This window comes from Oncorhynchus mykiss, chromosome 19 (genome assembly GCF_013265735.2).
Source record: "Oncorhynchus mykiss isolate Arlee chromosome 19, USDA_OmykA_1.1, whole genome shotgun sequence".
Taxonomy (NCBI): Eukaryota; Metazoa; Chordata; class Actinopteri; order Salmoniformes; family Salmonidae; genus Oncorhynchus; species Oncorhynchus mykiss.
In genome coordinates, this window is record NC_048583.1 from 7,622,464 (window position 1) to 7,637,270 (window position 14,807).

General features: G+C 46.3%; 1 protein-coding gene across 1 annotated transcript in view; it reads left to right on the forward strand.

The window, feature by feature from the left end:
• Positions 1-14,807, forward strand: part of LOC110516931 (dynein heavy chain 6, axonemal-like) — a 191,356-nt gene that overhangs the window by 46,982 nt on the left and 129,567 nt on the right. The window contains exons 18-28 of the mRNA XM_036955471.1: positions 95-208; positions 2,592-2,735; positions 4,353-4,508; positions 7,638-7,688; positions 7,768-7,980; positions 8,530-8,710; positions 8,823-8,919; positions 9,090-9,318; positions 11,723-11,887; positions 13,458-13,568; positions 14,667-14,792. Coding sequence (XP_036811366.1) covers positions 95-208; positions 2,592-2,735; positions 4,353-4,508; positions 7,638-7,688; positions 7,768-7,980; positions 8,530-8,710; positions 8,823-8,919; positions 9,090-9,318; positions 11,723-11,887; positions 13,458-13,568; positions 14,667-14,792 — 1,587 coding nt within the window. The remainder of the gene's footprint in view (positions 1-94; positions 209-2,591; positions 2,736-4,352; positions 4,509-7,637; positions 7,689-7,767; positions 7,981-8,529; positions 8,711-8,822; positions 8,920-9,089; positions 9,319-11,722; positions 11,888-13,457; positions 13,569-14,666; positions 14,793-14,807) is intronic.

The following is a 14,807-nucleotide window of genomic DNA, read 5'->3' on the forward strand; positions in this document are numbered from 1 at the left end:
TAACCCCTGACCTCTGTAGGTGGAGGTGACTAAGTATGAGGCGTTAGTGGAGATGAGTGACCCCTCTCTAACCTCTAATTCCTGACCTCTGTAGGTGGAGGTGACTAAGTACGAGGCGTTAGAGGAGCTGAGTGCGGAGGTGAAACTGAAACAGCTGCTGTGGGACTCTCTGGAGGAGTGGGACGCCCTGCAGGCCGGCTGGATGGAGGTACATTATGGAACCATGCAGGGGGTTAGATATCACACACACGACACTGTGTTCCCTACCATACACTTCTGACAAAGGGGATTGTTCCTCTATTCTTCGCTGTCTCAAAGTCTCACCTTTTGCATTCTGACCACGCTGCAAAAGTTGATGCGATTGTGTCCGAAAATGAGGCTACAGCAACATATTCTGCCTGTGTGTCTTCCTTCTCAGTGTATGTAATAACAGTAGTATACTCCACCTGTCTTCTCAGTGTATGTAATAACAGTAGTATACACCACCTGTCTTCTCAGTGTATGTAATAACAGTAGTATACTCCACCTGTCTTCTCAGTGTATGTAATAACAGTAGTATACTCCACCTGTCTTCTCAGTGTATGTAATAACAGTAGTATACACCACCTGTCTTCTCAGTGTATGCAATAACAGTAGTATACTCCACCTGTCTTCTCAGTGTATGTAATAACAGTAGTATACTCCACCTGTCTTCTCAGTGTATGTAATAACAGTAGTATACTCCACCTGTCTTCTCAGTGTATGTAATAACAGTAGTATACACCACCTGTCTTCTCAGTGTATGTAATAACAGTAGTATACTCCACCTGTCTTCTCAGTGTATGTAGTAACAGTAGTGTACTCCACCTGTCTTCTCAGTGTATGTAATAACAGTAGTATACTCCACCTGTCTTCTCAGTGTATGTAATAACAGTAGTATACTCCACCTGTCTTCTCAGTGTATGTAATAACAGTAGTATACACCACCTGTCTTCTCAGTGTATGTAATAACAGTAGTATACTCCAACTGTCTTCTCAGTGTATGTAATAACAGTAGTATACTCCACCTGTCTTCTCAGTGTATGTAATAACAGTAGTATACTCCACCTGTCTTCTCAGTGTATGTAATAACAGTAATATACTCCACCTGTCTTCTCAGTGTATGTAATAACAGTAGTATACTCCACCTGTCTTCTCAGTGTATGTAATAACAGTAGTATACTCCACCTGTCTTCTCAGTGTATGTAATAACAGTAGTATACTCCACCTGTCTTCTCAGTGTATGTAATAACAGTAGTATACTCCACCTGTCTTCTCAGTGTATGTAATAACAGTAGTATACTCCACCTGTCTTCTCAGTGTATGTAATAACAGTAGTATACTCCACCTGTCTTCTCAGTGTATGTAATAACAGTAGTATACTCCACCTGTCTTCTCAGTGTATGTAATAACAGTAGTATACTCCACCTGTCTTCTCAGTGTATGTAATAACAGTAGTATACTCCACCTGTCTTCTCAGTGTATGTAATAACAGTAATATACTCCACCTGTCTTCTCAGTGTATGTAATAACAGTAGTATACTCCACCTGTCTTCTCAGTGTATGTAATAACAGTAGTATACTCCACCTGTCTTCTCAGTGTATGTAATAACAGTAGTATACTCCACCTGTCTTCTCAGTGTATGTAATAACAGTAGTATACTCCACCTGTCTTCTCAGTGTATGTAATAACAGTAGTATACTCCACCTGTCTTCTCAGTGTATGTAATAACAGTAGTATACTCCACCTGTCTTCTCAGTGTATGTAATAACAGTAGTATACTCCACCTGTCTTCTCAGTGTATGTAATAACAGTAGTATACTCCACCTGTCTTCTCAGTGTATGTAATAACAGTAATATACTCCACCTGTCTTCCCAGTGTATGTAATAACAGTAATATACTCCACCTGTCTTCTCAGTGTATGTAATAACAGTAGTATACTCCACCTGTCTTCTCAGTGTATGTAATAACAGTAGTATACTCCACCTGTCGTCTCAGTGTATGTAATAACAGTAGTATACTCCACCTGTCTTCTCAGTGTATGTAATAACAGTAGTATACTCCACCTGTCTTCTCAGTGTATGTAATAACAGTAGTATACTCCACCTGTCTTCTCAGTGTATGTAATAACAGTAATATACTCCACCTGTTTTCTCAGTGTATGTAATAACAGTAGTATACTCCACCTGTCTTCTCAGTGTATGTAATAACAGTAGTATACTCCACCTGTCTTCTCAGTGTATGTAATAACAGTAGTATACTCCACCTGTCTTCTCAGTGTATGTAATAACAGTAGTATACTCCACCTGTCTTCTCAGTGTATGTAATAACAGTAGTATACTCCACCTGTCTTCTCAGTGTATGTAATAACAGTAGTATACTCCACCTGTCTTCTCAGTGTATGTAATAACAGTAGTATACTCCACCTGTCTTCTCAGTGTATGTAATAACAGTAGTATACTCCACCTGTCTTCTCAGTGTATGTAATAACAGTAGTATACTCCACCTGTCTTCTCAGTGTATGTAATAACAGTAGTATACCCCACCTGTCCTTCTCTCTCTCCCTCCCAGTGTAAGTTTGAGGAGTTGGACCCAGAGACTCTGAGTGCCCAGGTCAATAAATATGCCAAGTGTGTGAACCAGCTAGAGAAAGGCCTGCCACCTAACAGTGTGGTTCCACGACTCAAAGAGCACGTTGAGGGCATGAGAGAGAAGGTATGATGTGTGTTGTGTAGGATGATTCTCTCCAGTTGATGTCGATGTGATGTGTGTTGTGTAGGATGATTCTCTCCAGTTGATGTCGATATGATGTGTGTTGTGTAGGATGATTCTCTCCAGTTGATGTCGATATGATGTGTGTTGTGTAGGATGATTCTCTCCAGTTGATGTCGATATGATGTGTGTTGTGTAGGATGATTCTCTCCAGGTGATGTCGATATGATGTGTGTTGTGTAGGATGATTCTCTCCAGTTGATGTCGATATGATGTGTGTTGTGTAGGATGATTCTCTCCAGTTGATGTCGATATCATGTGTGTTGTGTAGGATGATTCTCTCCAGTTGATGTCGATGTGATGTGTGTTGTGTAGGATGATTCTCTCCAGTTGATGTCGATATGATGTGTGTTGTGTTGGATGATTCTCTCCAGGTGATGTTGATATGATGTGTGACAGAAGGTTGTTTTTTGTTACGGTCTGTAATGTACTGTATATGCATGAGTGTACAAACATTAGGAACACCTGCTCTCTCCATTACATTGACTGACCAGGTGAATTGAGGTGAAAGCTATGATCTCTTATTGATGTCACTTGTTAAATCCACTTCAATCAGTGTAGATGAAGGGGAGGAGTCGGGTTAAAGAAGGATGTTTAAGCCTTGAGACAATTGAGACATGGATTGTGTATGCCATTCAGAGGGTGAATGGACAAGACAACAGATTTAAGTGTGTGAACGGGGTATGGTAGTAGGAGCCAGGTGCACCAGTTTGAGTGTATCAAGAACTGCAATGCTGCTAGGTTTTTCATGCTCAACAGTTTCCTGTGTGTAACAAGAATGATCCACCACCCAAAGGACATCCAGCCAACTTGACACAACTGTGGGAAGCATTGGAGTCAACTTAGGCCAGCTTCCCTGTGGAACGCTTTCCACACCTGGTAGAGTCCATGTCCTGATGAATTGAGGCTGTTCTGAGGTCAGAAGGGGTGGCAACTTAATATTAGGAAGGTGTTGCTAATGTTTTGTACACTCAGTGTGTGTGTGTTACCTGGCTGTGGGTGTGTGTAACGTGTGTGTTACCTGGCTGTGGGTGTGTGTAACGTGTGTGTTACCTGGCTGTGTGTGTGTGTGTGTGTGTTACCTGGCTGTGGGTGTGTGTGTGTGTTACCTGGCTGTGGGTGTGTGTTACCTGGCTGTGGGTGTGTGTTACCTGGCTGTGTGTGTGTGTGTGTTACCTGGCTGTGGGTGTGTGTGTGTGTGTGTTACCTGGCTGTGGGTGTGGGTGTGTGTGTGTGTTACCTGGCTGTGTGTGTGTGTTACCTGGCTGTGGGTGTGTGTGTGTTAGCTGGCTGTGGGTGTGTGTGTGTGTGTGTGTGTGTGTGTGTGTGTTACCTGGCTGTGGGTGTGTGTAGGTTACCTGGCTGTGTGTGTGTGTGTGTTACCTGGCTGTGGGTGTGTGTAGGTTACCTGGCTGTGTGTGTGTGTGTGTTACCTGGCTGTGGGTGTGTGTGTGTTACCTGGCTGTGGGTGTGAGTGTGTGTGTGTTACCTGGCTGTGGGTGTGTGTGTGTGTTACCTGGCTGTGGGTGTGTGTAACGTGTGTGTCTTTTCTCCCTCCAGCTCCCAGTGATCACAGACCTGCGTAACCCGTGTCTGAAGGGCAGACACTGGGAGATTCTGGAGGCCGTCATAGAGGCCAGTCTCCTGGAGGAACCTCAAACTCTGGCCTCTCTAGAGGGACTCAACATCTTCAGCTACAGCGAAGCGATACAGGAGGTAACACCCTCCCTCTGCTAAGACATGGACATACAGGAGGTAACACCCTCCCTCTGCTATGACATGGACATACAGGAGGTAACATCTGCTATGACATGGACATACAGGAGGTAACATCTGCTATGACATGGACATACAGGAGGTAACACCTGTTATGACATGGACATACAGGAGGTAACACCTGCTATGACATGGACATACAGGAGGTAACATCTGCTATGACATGGACATACAGGAGGTAACATCTGCTATGACATGGACATACAGGAGGTACCACCCTCCCTCTGCTATGACATGGACATACAGGAGGTAACATCTGCTATGACATGGACATACAGGAGGTAACATCTGCTATGACATGGACATACAGGAGGTAACATCTGCTATGACATGGACATACAGGAGGTAACATCTGCTATGACATGGACATACAGAAGGTAACATCTGCTATGACATGGACATACAGGAGGTAACATCTGCTATGACATGGACATACAGGAGGTAACATCTGCTATGACATGGACATACAGGAGGTAACACCTGCTATGACATGGACATACAGGAGGTAACATCTGCTATGACATGGACATACAGGAGGTAACATCTGCTATGACATGGACATACAGGAGGTAACACCTGCTATGACATGGACATACAGGAGGTAACATCTGCTATGACATGGGCATACAGGAGGTAACATCTGCTATGACATGGACATACAGGAGGTAACATCTGCTATGACATGGACATACAGGAGGTAACACCTGTTATGACATGGACATACAGGAGGTAACACCTGCTATGACATGGACATACAGGAGGTAACACCTGCTATGACATGGACATACAGGAGGTAACATCTGCTATGACATGGACATACAGGAGGTAACACCTGCTATGACATGGACATACAGGAGGTAACATCTGCTATGACATGGACATACAGGAGGTAACATCTGCTATGACATGGACATACAGGAGGTAACATCTGCTATGACATGGACATACAGGAGGTACCACCCTCCCTCTGCTATGACATGGACATACAGGAGGTAACATCTGCTATGACATGGACATACAGGAGGTACCACCCTCCCTCTGCTATGACATGGATATACAGGAGGTAACATCTGCTATGACATGGACATACAGGAGGTAACATCTGCTATGACATGGATATACAGGAGGTAACATCTGCTATGACATGGACATACAGGAGGTAACATCTGCTATGACATGGACATACATGAGGTAACACCTGCTATGACATGGACATACAGGAGGTAACATCTGCTATGACATGGACATACAGGAGGTAACATCTGCTATGACATGGACATACAGGAGGTAACATCTGCTATGACATGGACATACAGGAGGTAACATCTGCTATGACATGGACATACAGGAGGTAACATCTGCTATGACATGGACATACAGGAGGTAACATCTGCTATGACATGGACATACAGGAGATAACATCTGCTATGACATGGACATACAGAAGGTAACATCTGCTATGACATGGACATACAGGAGGTAACATCTGCTATGACATGGACATACAGGAGGTAACATCTGCTATGACATGGACATACAGGAGGTAACATCTGCTATGACATGGACATACAGGAGGTACCACCCTCCCTCTGCTATGACATGGACATACAGGAGGTAACATCTGCAATGACATGGACATACAGGAGGTAACATCTGCTATGACATGGACATACAGGAGGTAACATCTGCTATGACATGGACATACAGGAGGTAACACCTGCTATGACATGGACATACAGGAGGTAACATCTGCTATGACATGGACATACAGGAGGTAACACCTGCTATGACATGGACATACAGGAGGTAACACCTGCTATGACATGGACATACAGGAGGTAACATCTGCTATGACATGGACATACAGGAGGTAACATCTGCTATGACATGGACATACAGGAGGTACCACCCTCCCTCTGCTATGACATGGACATACAGGAGGTAACATCTGCTATGACATGGACATACAGGAGGTAACATCTGCTATGACATGGACATACAGGAGGTAACACCTGCTATGACATGGACATACAGGAGGTAACATCTGCTATGACATGGACATACAGGAGGTAACATCTGCTATGACATGGACATACAGGAGGTAACATCTGCTATGACATGGACATACAGGAGGTAACATCTGCTATGACATGGACATACAGGAGGTAACACCTGCTATGACATGGACATACAGGAGGTAACATCTGCTATGACATGGACATACAGGAGGTAACATCTGCTATGACATGGACATACAGGAGGTAACATCTGCTATGACATGGACATACAGGAGGTAACATCTGCTATGACATGGACATACAGGAGGTAACATCTGCTATGACATGGACATACAGGAGGTAACATCTGCTATGACATGGACATACAGGAGGTAACATCTGCTATGACATGGACATACAGGAGGTAACATCTGCTATGACATGGACATACAGGAGGTAACATCTGCTATGACATGGACATACAGGAGGTAACATCTGCTATGACATGGACATACAGGAGGTAACGTCTGCTATGACATGGACATACAGGAGGTAACACCTGCTATGACATGGACATACAGGAGGTAACATCTGTTATGACATGGACATACAGGAGGTAACATCTGCTATGACATGGACATACAGGAGGTAACATCTGCTATGACATGGACATACAGGAGGTACCACCCTCCCTCTGCTATGACATGGACATACAGGAGGTACCACCCTCCCTCTGCTATGACATGGACATACAGGAGGTAACATCTGCTATGACATGGACATACAGGAGGTAACATCTGCTATGACATGGACATACAGGAGGTAACATCTGATATGACATGGACATACAGGAGGTAACACCCTCCCTCTGCTATGACATGGACATACAGGAGGTAACATCTGCTATGACATGGACATACAGGAGGTAACATCTGCTATGACATGGACATACAGGAGGGACCAACCACAGTCTTGCTGATGTAGTTGTATCCATTCCGTTGTAGCAGGTGAACCAGGCCAAACAGAAGCAGTACAGTAAACTGTTTGACCCAGTCTGGTTCTCCTCTTCCAGGTGTCAGGACAGGCTTCAGGAGAGGCATCGCTGGAGACCATCCTTAAAAAGGTAGGACAGACCCAGGAAGAACATGTTGTAGTTCTACTTCCTGTAATTCCTATTGTCTAAACTCAACCCCACTGTGTAGGTTGAGGATTCCTGGAAGACCACGGAGTTTCCGGTTCTCTCCCACCGGGAGTCTAAAGACCTGTTCATCCTGGGAGGAACTGATGACATTCAGGTGCTGCTGGATGACAGTACCATCAACATGGCCACGGTGGCGTCCTCTCGCTACGTCGGCCCCATCAAGACCAGAGTAGACGAGTGGCAGAGGCAGCTAAACCTCTTCAGCCAGACACTGGTGAGACCGAGACCAATCACATTCATTTACTGTTTTGGCTAAACTCAAGGTGAGAGACTAGAGACCAGATCAAATGGATGGGACTGTGTGATGATGCTGTTTTATACGTCAAATGGTCATGTATCAAATGCAAATGGTCATGTATCAAATGAAAATGGTCATGTATCAAATGCTAGGTAATTCTCCCCCCTCTACCCTTCTAACCCTCTTTCTCTCACTGATTTGCTTCTCTCCCTCTCTCTCTTCATTTTGTTCTTTCTTGTCTTTTTTTCTCTCTCTGGCTCTGCAGAGCTCTGCAGAGTATCTTCAGTGTTCCAGAATATAACCCCTCTCTCTCTCTCTCTCTCTCTCCCTCTCTCTCTCTCTCTCTCTCTCCCTCTCTCTCTCTCTCTCTCTCTCTCTCTCTCTCTCTCTCTCTCCCTCTCTCTCTCTGTCTCTCTCTCTCTCTCTCCCTCTCTCTCTCTCTCTCTCTCTCACTCTCTCTCTCTCTCTCTCTCCCTCCCTCCCTCCCTCCCTCCCTCCCTCCCTCCCTCCCTCCCCCTCCTGTAGGAAGAGTGGCTGACGTGTCAGCGTAACTGGCTGTATCTGGAGAGTATCTTTAGTGCTCCAGACATCCAGAGACAGCTTCCTGCTGAAGCCAAGATGTTCCTCCAGGTGGACAAGTCCTGGAAGGAGATTATGAGGAAGGTCAACAGGCTTCCCAATGCTCTGAGGGCTGCTACACAGCCAGGTAACTAACTCTCTCTCTCACACACACACTCACACACTCAGAGAGAGAGAGGGGTATCACCCCCCCCCCCCCCCCCCCCCCCCCCTCCCCTGTTCTCTTTGTCTTTCTACAGGTCTGCTGGAGATCTTCCAGAACAACAACGCCCTGCTAGACCAGATCCAGAAGTGTCTGGAGGCCTACCTGGAGTCCAAGAGAGTCATCTTCCCCAGGTACTCTGCTGTCTGCATGTATCTCTCTAGGACCAGGATTGGTGGTCAACATCTTAACCACTTGGTTAATCTGCTGATGTCATGTCTCACTGTGTTGTGATGTTCCCTGTGGTGAAATGTTGGAAGACACTTCATGAATCAACGTGTCCGTCTCTCGGTACCGTTCCCAGGTTCTACTTCCTGTCCAACGATGAGCTCCTGGAGATCTTGGCTCAGACCAGGAACCCCCAGGCCGTTCAGCCCCACCTCAGGAAGTGTTTTGATGCTATTGCCCGCCTGGAGTTCGCCCTGCTGCCCCCTCCGCCCCCCGGCGCCATGACAACCCAGCCTGCAGACGGAGAACAGGAGAAGGTCTACAGCAACGACATTCTGGCCATGGTATCACCTGAAGGAGAGAAGGTAGGTAATATACTGGTTATGGTCTCACCTGAAGGAGAGAAGGTAGGTAATATACTGGTCATGCTCTCACCTGAAGGAGAGAGAAGGTAGGTAATATACTGGTCATGGTCTCACCTGAAGGAGAGAAGGTAGGTAATATACTGGTCATGGTCTCACCTGAGAGAGAGAAGGTAGGTAATATACTGGTCATGGTCTCACCTGAAGGAGAGAGAAGGTAGGTAATATACTGGTCATAGTCTCACCTGAAGGAGAGAAGGTAATATACTGGTCATGGTCTCACCTGAGAGAGAGAGAGAAGGTAGGTAATAAACTGGTCATGGTCTCACCTGAAGGAGAGAAGGTAGGTAATATACTGGTCATGGTCTCACCTGAAGGAGAGAGAAGGTAGGTAATATACTGGTCATGGTCTCACCTGAAGGAGAGAAGGTAGGTAATATACTGGTCATGGTCTCACCTGAAGGAGAGAAGGTAATATACTGGTCATGGTCTCACCTGAGAGAGAGAGACAGGGTAATATACTGGTCATGGTCTCACCTGAAGGAGAGAAGGTAATATACTGGTCATGGTCTCACCTGAGAGAGAGAGAAGGTAGGTAATATACTGGTCATGGTCTCACCTGAGAGAGAGAGAAGGTAGGTAATATACTGGTTATGGTCTCACCTGAAGGAGAGAAGGTAATATACTGGTCATGGTCTCACCTGAAGGAGAGAAGGTAGGTAATATACTGGTCATGGTCTCACCTGAAGGAGAGAAGGTAGGTAATATACTGGTCATGGTCTCACCTGAAGGAGAGAAGGTAGGTAATATACTGGTCATGGTCTCACCTGAGAGAGAGAGAAGGTAGGTAATATACTGGTCATGGTCTCACCTGAGAGAGAGAGAAGGTAGGTAATATACTGGTTATGGTCTCACCTGAAGGAGAGAAGGTAATATACTGGTCATGGTCTCACCTGAAGGAGAGAAGGTAATATACTGGTCAAGGTCTCACCTGAAGGAGAGAAGGTAGGTAATATACTGGTCATGGTCTCACCTGAGAGAGAGAGAGAAGGTAGGTAATATACTGGTTATGGTCTCACCTGAAGGAGAGAAGGTAGGTAATATACTGGTCATGGTCTCACCTGAAGGAGAGAAGGTAGGTAATATACTGGTCATGGTCTCACCTGAGAGAGAAAAGGTAGGTAATATACTGGTCATGGTCTCACCTGAGAGAGAGAGAAGGTAGGTAATATACTGGTTATGGTCTCACCTGAAGGAGAGAAGGTAATATACTGGTCATGGTCTCACCTGAAGGAGAGAGAAGGTAGGTAATATACTGGTCATGGTCTCACCTGAGAGAGAGATAAGGTAGGTAATATACTGGTCATGGTCTCACCTGAAGGAGAGAAGGTAGGTAATATACTGGTCATGGTCTCACCTGAGAGAGAGAAGGTAGGTAATATACTGGTCATGGTCTCACCTGAAGGAGAGAGAAGGTAGGTAATATACTGGTCATGGTCTCACCTGAGAGAGAGATAAGGTAGGTAATATACTGGTCATGGTCTCACCTGAAGGAGAGAAGGTAGGTAATATACTGGTCATGGTCTCACCTGAGAGAGAGAAGGTAGGTAATATACTGGTCATGGTCTCACCTGAAGGAGAGAAGGTAATATACTGGTCATGGTCTCACCTGAGAGAGAGAGAAGGTAGGTAATATACTGGTCATGGTCTCACCTGAAGGAGAGAGAAGGTAGGTAATATACTGGTCATGGTCTCACCTGAGAGAGAGATAAGGTAGGTAATATACTGGTCATGGTCTCACCTGAAGGAGAGAAGGTAGGTAATATACTGGTCATGGTCTCACCTGAGAGAGAGAAGGTAGGTAATATACTGGTCATGGTCTCACCTGAAGGAGAGAGAAGGTAGGTAATAAACTGGTCATGGTCTCACCTGAGAGAGATAAGGTAGGTAATATACTGGTCATGGTCTCACCTGAAGGAGAGAAGGTAGGTAATATACTGGTCATGGTCTCACCTGAGAGAGAGAAGGTAGGTAATAAACTGGTCATGGTCTCACCTGAAGGAGAGGAGACCTCCCTGTCTTTCTCTCCGTTGATTTTTTCACTGTCACTGCAGATGGATCTTCAGACGTCAAGATGGACGTAACAAAGTTTTTAATGAACATGTTATCCTTGACTTCCATTACAATATTTGGTGTATGTGTATTTGTGTGTGTTCATTCTGTGTGTGTGTATTTGTGTTTGTTCATTCTGTGTGTGTGTATTTGTGTGTGTTCATTCTGTGTGTGTGTATTTGTGTGTGTTCATTCTGTGTGTGTGTATTTGTGTGTGTTCATTCTGTGTGTGTGCATTTGTGTGTGTTCATTCTGTGTGTGTGTATTTGTGTGTGTTCATTCTGTGTGTGTGTAGGTGGGCCTGGCTAAAGGTCTGAAGGCGCGTGGTAACGTAGAGGACTGGCTGGGTAAAGTAGAGGAGGCCATGTTCTCTTCCCTCCGCCGCCTCAGCAAGGCCTCCATCGCTGACTACCAGAGTAAAGAACGAGAGGAGTGGGTGGTGGCTGGACACCCCTCACAGGTACACACACACACACACACACACACACTAACCTCCATCGCTGACTTCCAGAGCAAACAACGAGAGTAGCCTCTGAAGAAATGAATGAATTCCTATTGTATGTTTATCATGTGTTGTAAACCTGGTGTCTGTAAGAGGTTAATGTCCATCTGCAGTGTCCCTCTGTGTCCACCAGGTGGTGTTAACTATCAGGTGTCTGTAAGAGGTTAATGTCCATCTGCAGTGTTCCTCTGTGGCCACCAGGTGGTGTGAACCATCAGGTGGATGTAAGAGGTCAGTGTCCATCTGCAGTGTTCCTCTGTGTCCACCAGGTGGTGTTAACCATCAGGTGTCTGTAAGAGGTAACCTCTTACAGACACCTGATAGTTAACACCACCTGGTGGACACAGAGGAACACTGCAGATGGACATTGACCTCTTACAGACACCTGATAGTTAACACCACCTGGTGGACACAGAGGAACACTGCAGATGGACATTAACCTCTTACAGACACCTGATAGTTAACACCACCTGGTGGACACAGAGGAACACTGCAGATGGACATTGACCTCTTACAGACACCTGATGGTTAACACCACCTGGTGGACACAGAGAAACACTGCAGATGGACATTAACCTCTTACAGACACCTGATAGTTAACACCACCTGGTGGACACAGAGAAACACTGCAGATGGACATTAATGTCCATCTGCAGTGTTCCTCTGTGTCCACCAGGTGGTGTTAACTATCAGGTGTCTGTGTGTCCCTCTGTGTCCACCAGGTGGTGTTAACTATCAGGTGTCTGTGTGTTCCTCTGTGTCCACCAGGTGGTGTTAACTATCAGGTGTCTGTGTGTCCCTCTGTGTCCACCAGGTGGTGTTAACCATCAGGTGTCTGTATGAGTTAATGTCCATCTGCAGTGTTCCTCTGTGTCCACCAGGTGATGTTAACCATCAGGTGTCTGTCTGTAAGAGGTTTTAATGTCCAGCTGCAGTGTTCACCAGGTGGTGTTAACTATCAGGTGTCTGTGTGTTCCTCTGTGTCCACCAGGTGGTGTTAACTATCAGGTGTCTGTAAGAGGTCAATGTCCATCTGCAGTGTTCCTCTGTGTCCACCAGGTGGTGGTAACTATCAGGTGTCTGTAAGAGGTTAATGTCCATCTGCAGTGTTCCTCTGTGTCCACCAGGTGGTGTTAACCATCAGGTGTCTGTCTGTAAGAGGTTTTAATGTCCAGCTGCAGTGTCCACCAGGTGGTGTTAACTATCAGGTGTCTGTGTGTTCCTCTGTGTCCACCAGGTGGTGTTAACTATCAGGTGTCTGTGTGTCCCTCTGTGTCCACCAGGTGGTGTTAACCATCAGGTGTCTGTATGAGTTAATGTCCATCTGCAGTGTTCCTCTGTGTCCACCAGGTGATGTTAACCATCAGGTGTCTGTCTGTAAGAGGTTTTAATGTCCAGCTGCAGTGTTCACCAGGTGGTGTTAACCATCAGGTGTCTGTAAGAGGTTAATGTCCATCTGCAGTGTTCCTCTGTGTCCACCAGGTGGTGTTAACCATCAGGTGTCTGTGTGTTCCTCTGTGTCCACCAGGTGGTGTTAACCATCAGTCAGTTGATGTGGTGCAGAGACCTGGACGGCTGTCTGGAGGGAGACCATGACCACTTCATGGCCCTGCAGGACTTTGAATATGTCAACATTGATGTACGACCGTCCACAATGACTGTTTTCAACAGCCTACAGTGGTGACAACACCTTGGAACAGAGATGTTTATCTTCATAGAAATACTTTTGTTTTTTATCATTTGATGATTCTCCTCGTGTCTGTCGGTCTGCTTGTCTGTCTGCCTGTCTGTCTGCCTGCCTCCCTCCCTACTTATCTGTCTGTCTGCTTGTCTGTCTGCCTGCCTCCCTCCCTACTTGTCTGTCTGTCTGCTTGTCTGTCTGCCTGCCTCCCTCCCTACTTATCTGTCTGTCTGCTTGTCTGTCTGCTTGTCTGTCTGCTTGTCTGTCTGTCTGCCTGCCTCTCTACTTATCTGTCTGTCTGCCTCCCTCCCTACTTGTCTGTCTGTCTGCTTGTCTGTCTGCTTGTCTGTCTGCCTGCCTCCCTCCCTACTTATCTGTCTGTCTGCTTGTCTGTCTGCTTGTCTGTCTGCTTGTCTGTCTGCTTGTCTGTCTGTCTGCCTGCCTCCCTACTTATCTGTCTGTCTGCTTGTCTGTCTGTCTGCCTCCCTCCCTACTTGTCTGTCTGTCTGCTTGTCTGTCTGCTTGTCTGTCTGCCTGCCTCCCTCCCTACTTATCTGTCTGTCTGCTTGTCTGTCTGCTTGTCTGTCTGCTTGTCTGTCTGCATGCCTGCCTCCCTACTTATCTGTCTGTCTGCTTGTCTGTCTGCCTGCCTCCCTCCCTACTTATCTGTCTGTCTGCTTGTCTGTCTGCTTGTCTGTCTGCCTGTCTGTCTGCCTGCCTCCCTCCCTACTTATCTGTCTGTCTGCTTGTCTGTCTGCTTGTCTGTCTGCCTGCCTCCCTCCCTACTTATCTGTCTGTCTGCTTGTCTGTCTGCTTGTCTGTCTGCTTGTCTGTCTGCCTGCCTGCCTCCCTACTTATCTGTCTGTCTGCTTGTCTGTCTGCCTGCCTCCCTCCCTACTTATCTGTCTGTCTGCTTGTCTGTCTGCTTGTCTGTCTGTCTGTCTGCCTGCCTCCCTCCCTACTTATCTGTCTGTCTGCTTGTCTGTCTGCTTGTCTGTCTGCCTGCCTCCCTCCCTACTTGTCTGTCTGTCTATCTATCTGTCTGTCTGTCTATAGAGGCTGAATGCCCTAGCAGCCCTGGTTCGAGGCCAGCTCCCCACCCTACACCGTAACATCATCACAGCTCTCATCACCGTAGACGTGCACGCCAGGGACATTGTCACAGACCTCGTGGCCCGGAAGGTACTGTAAGGCCTG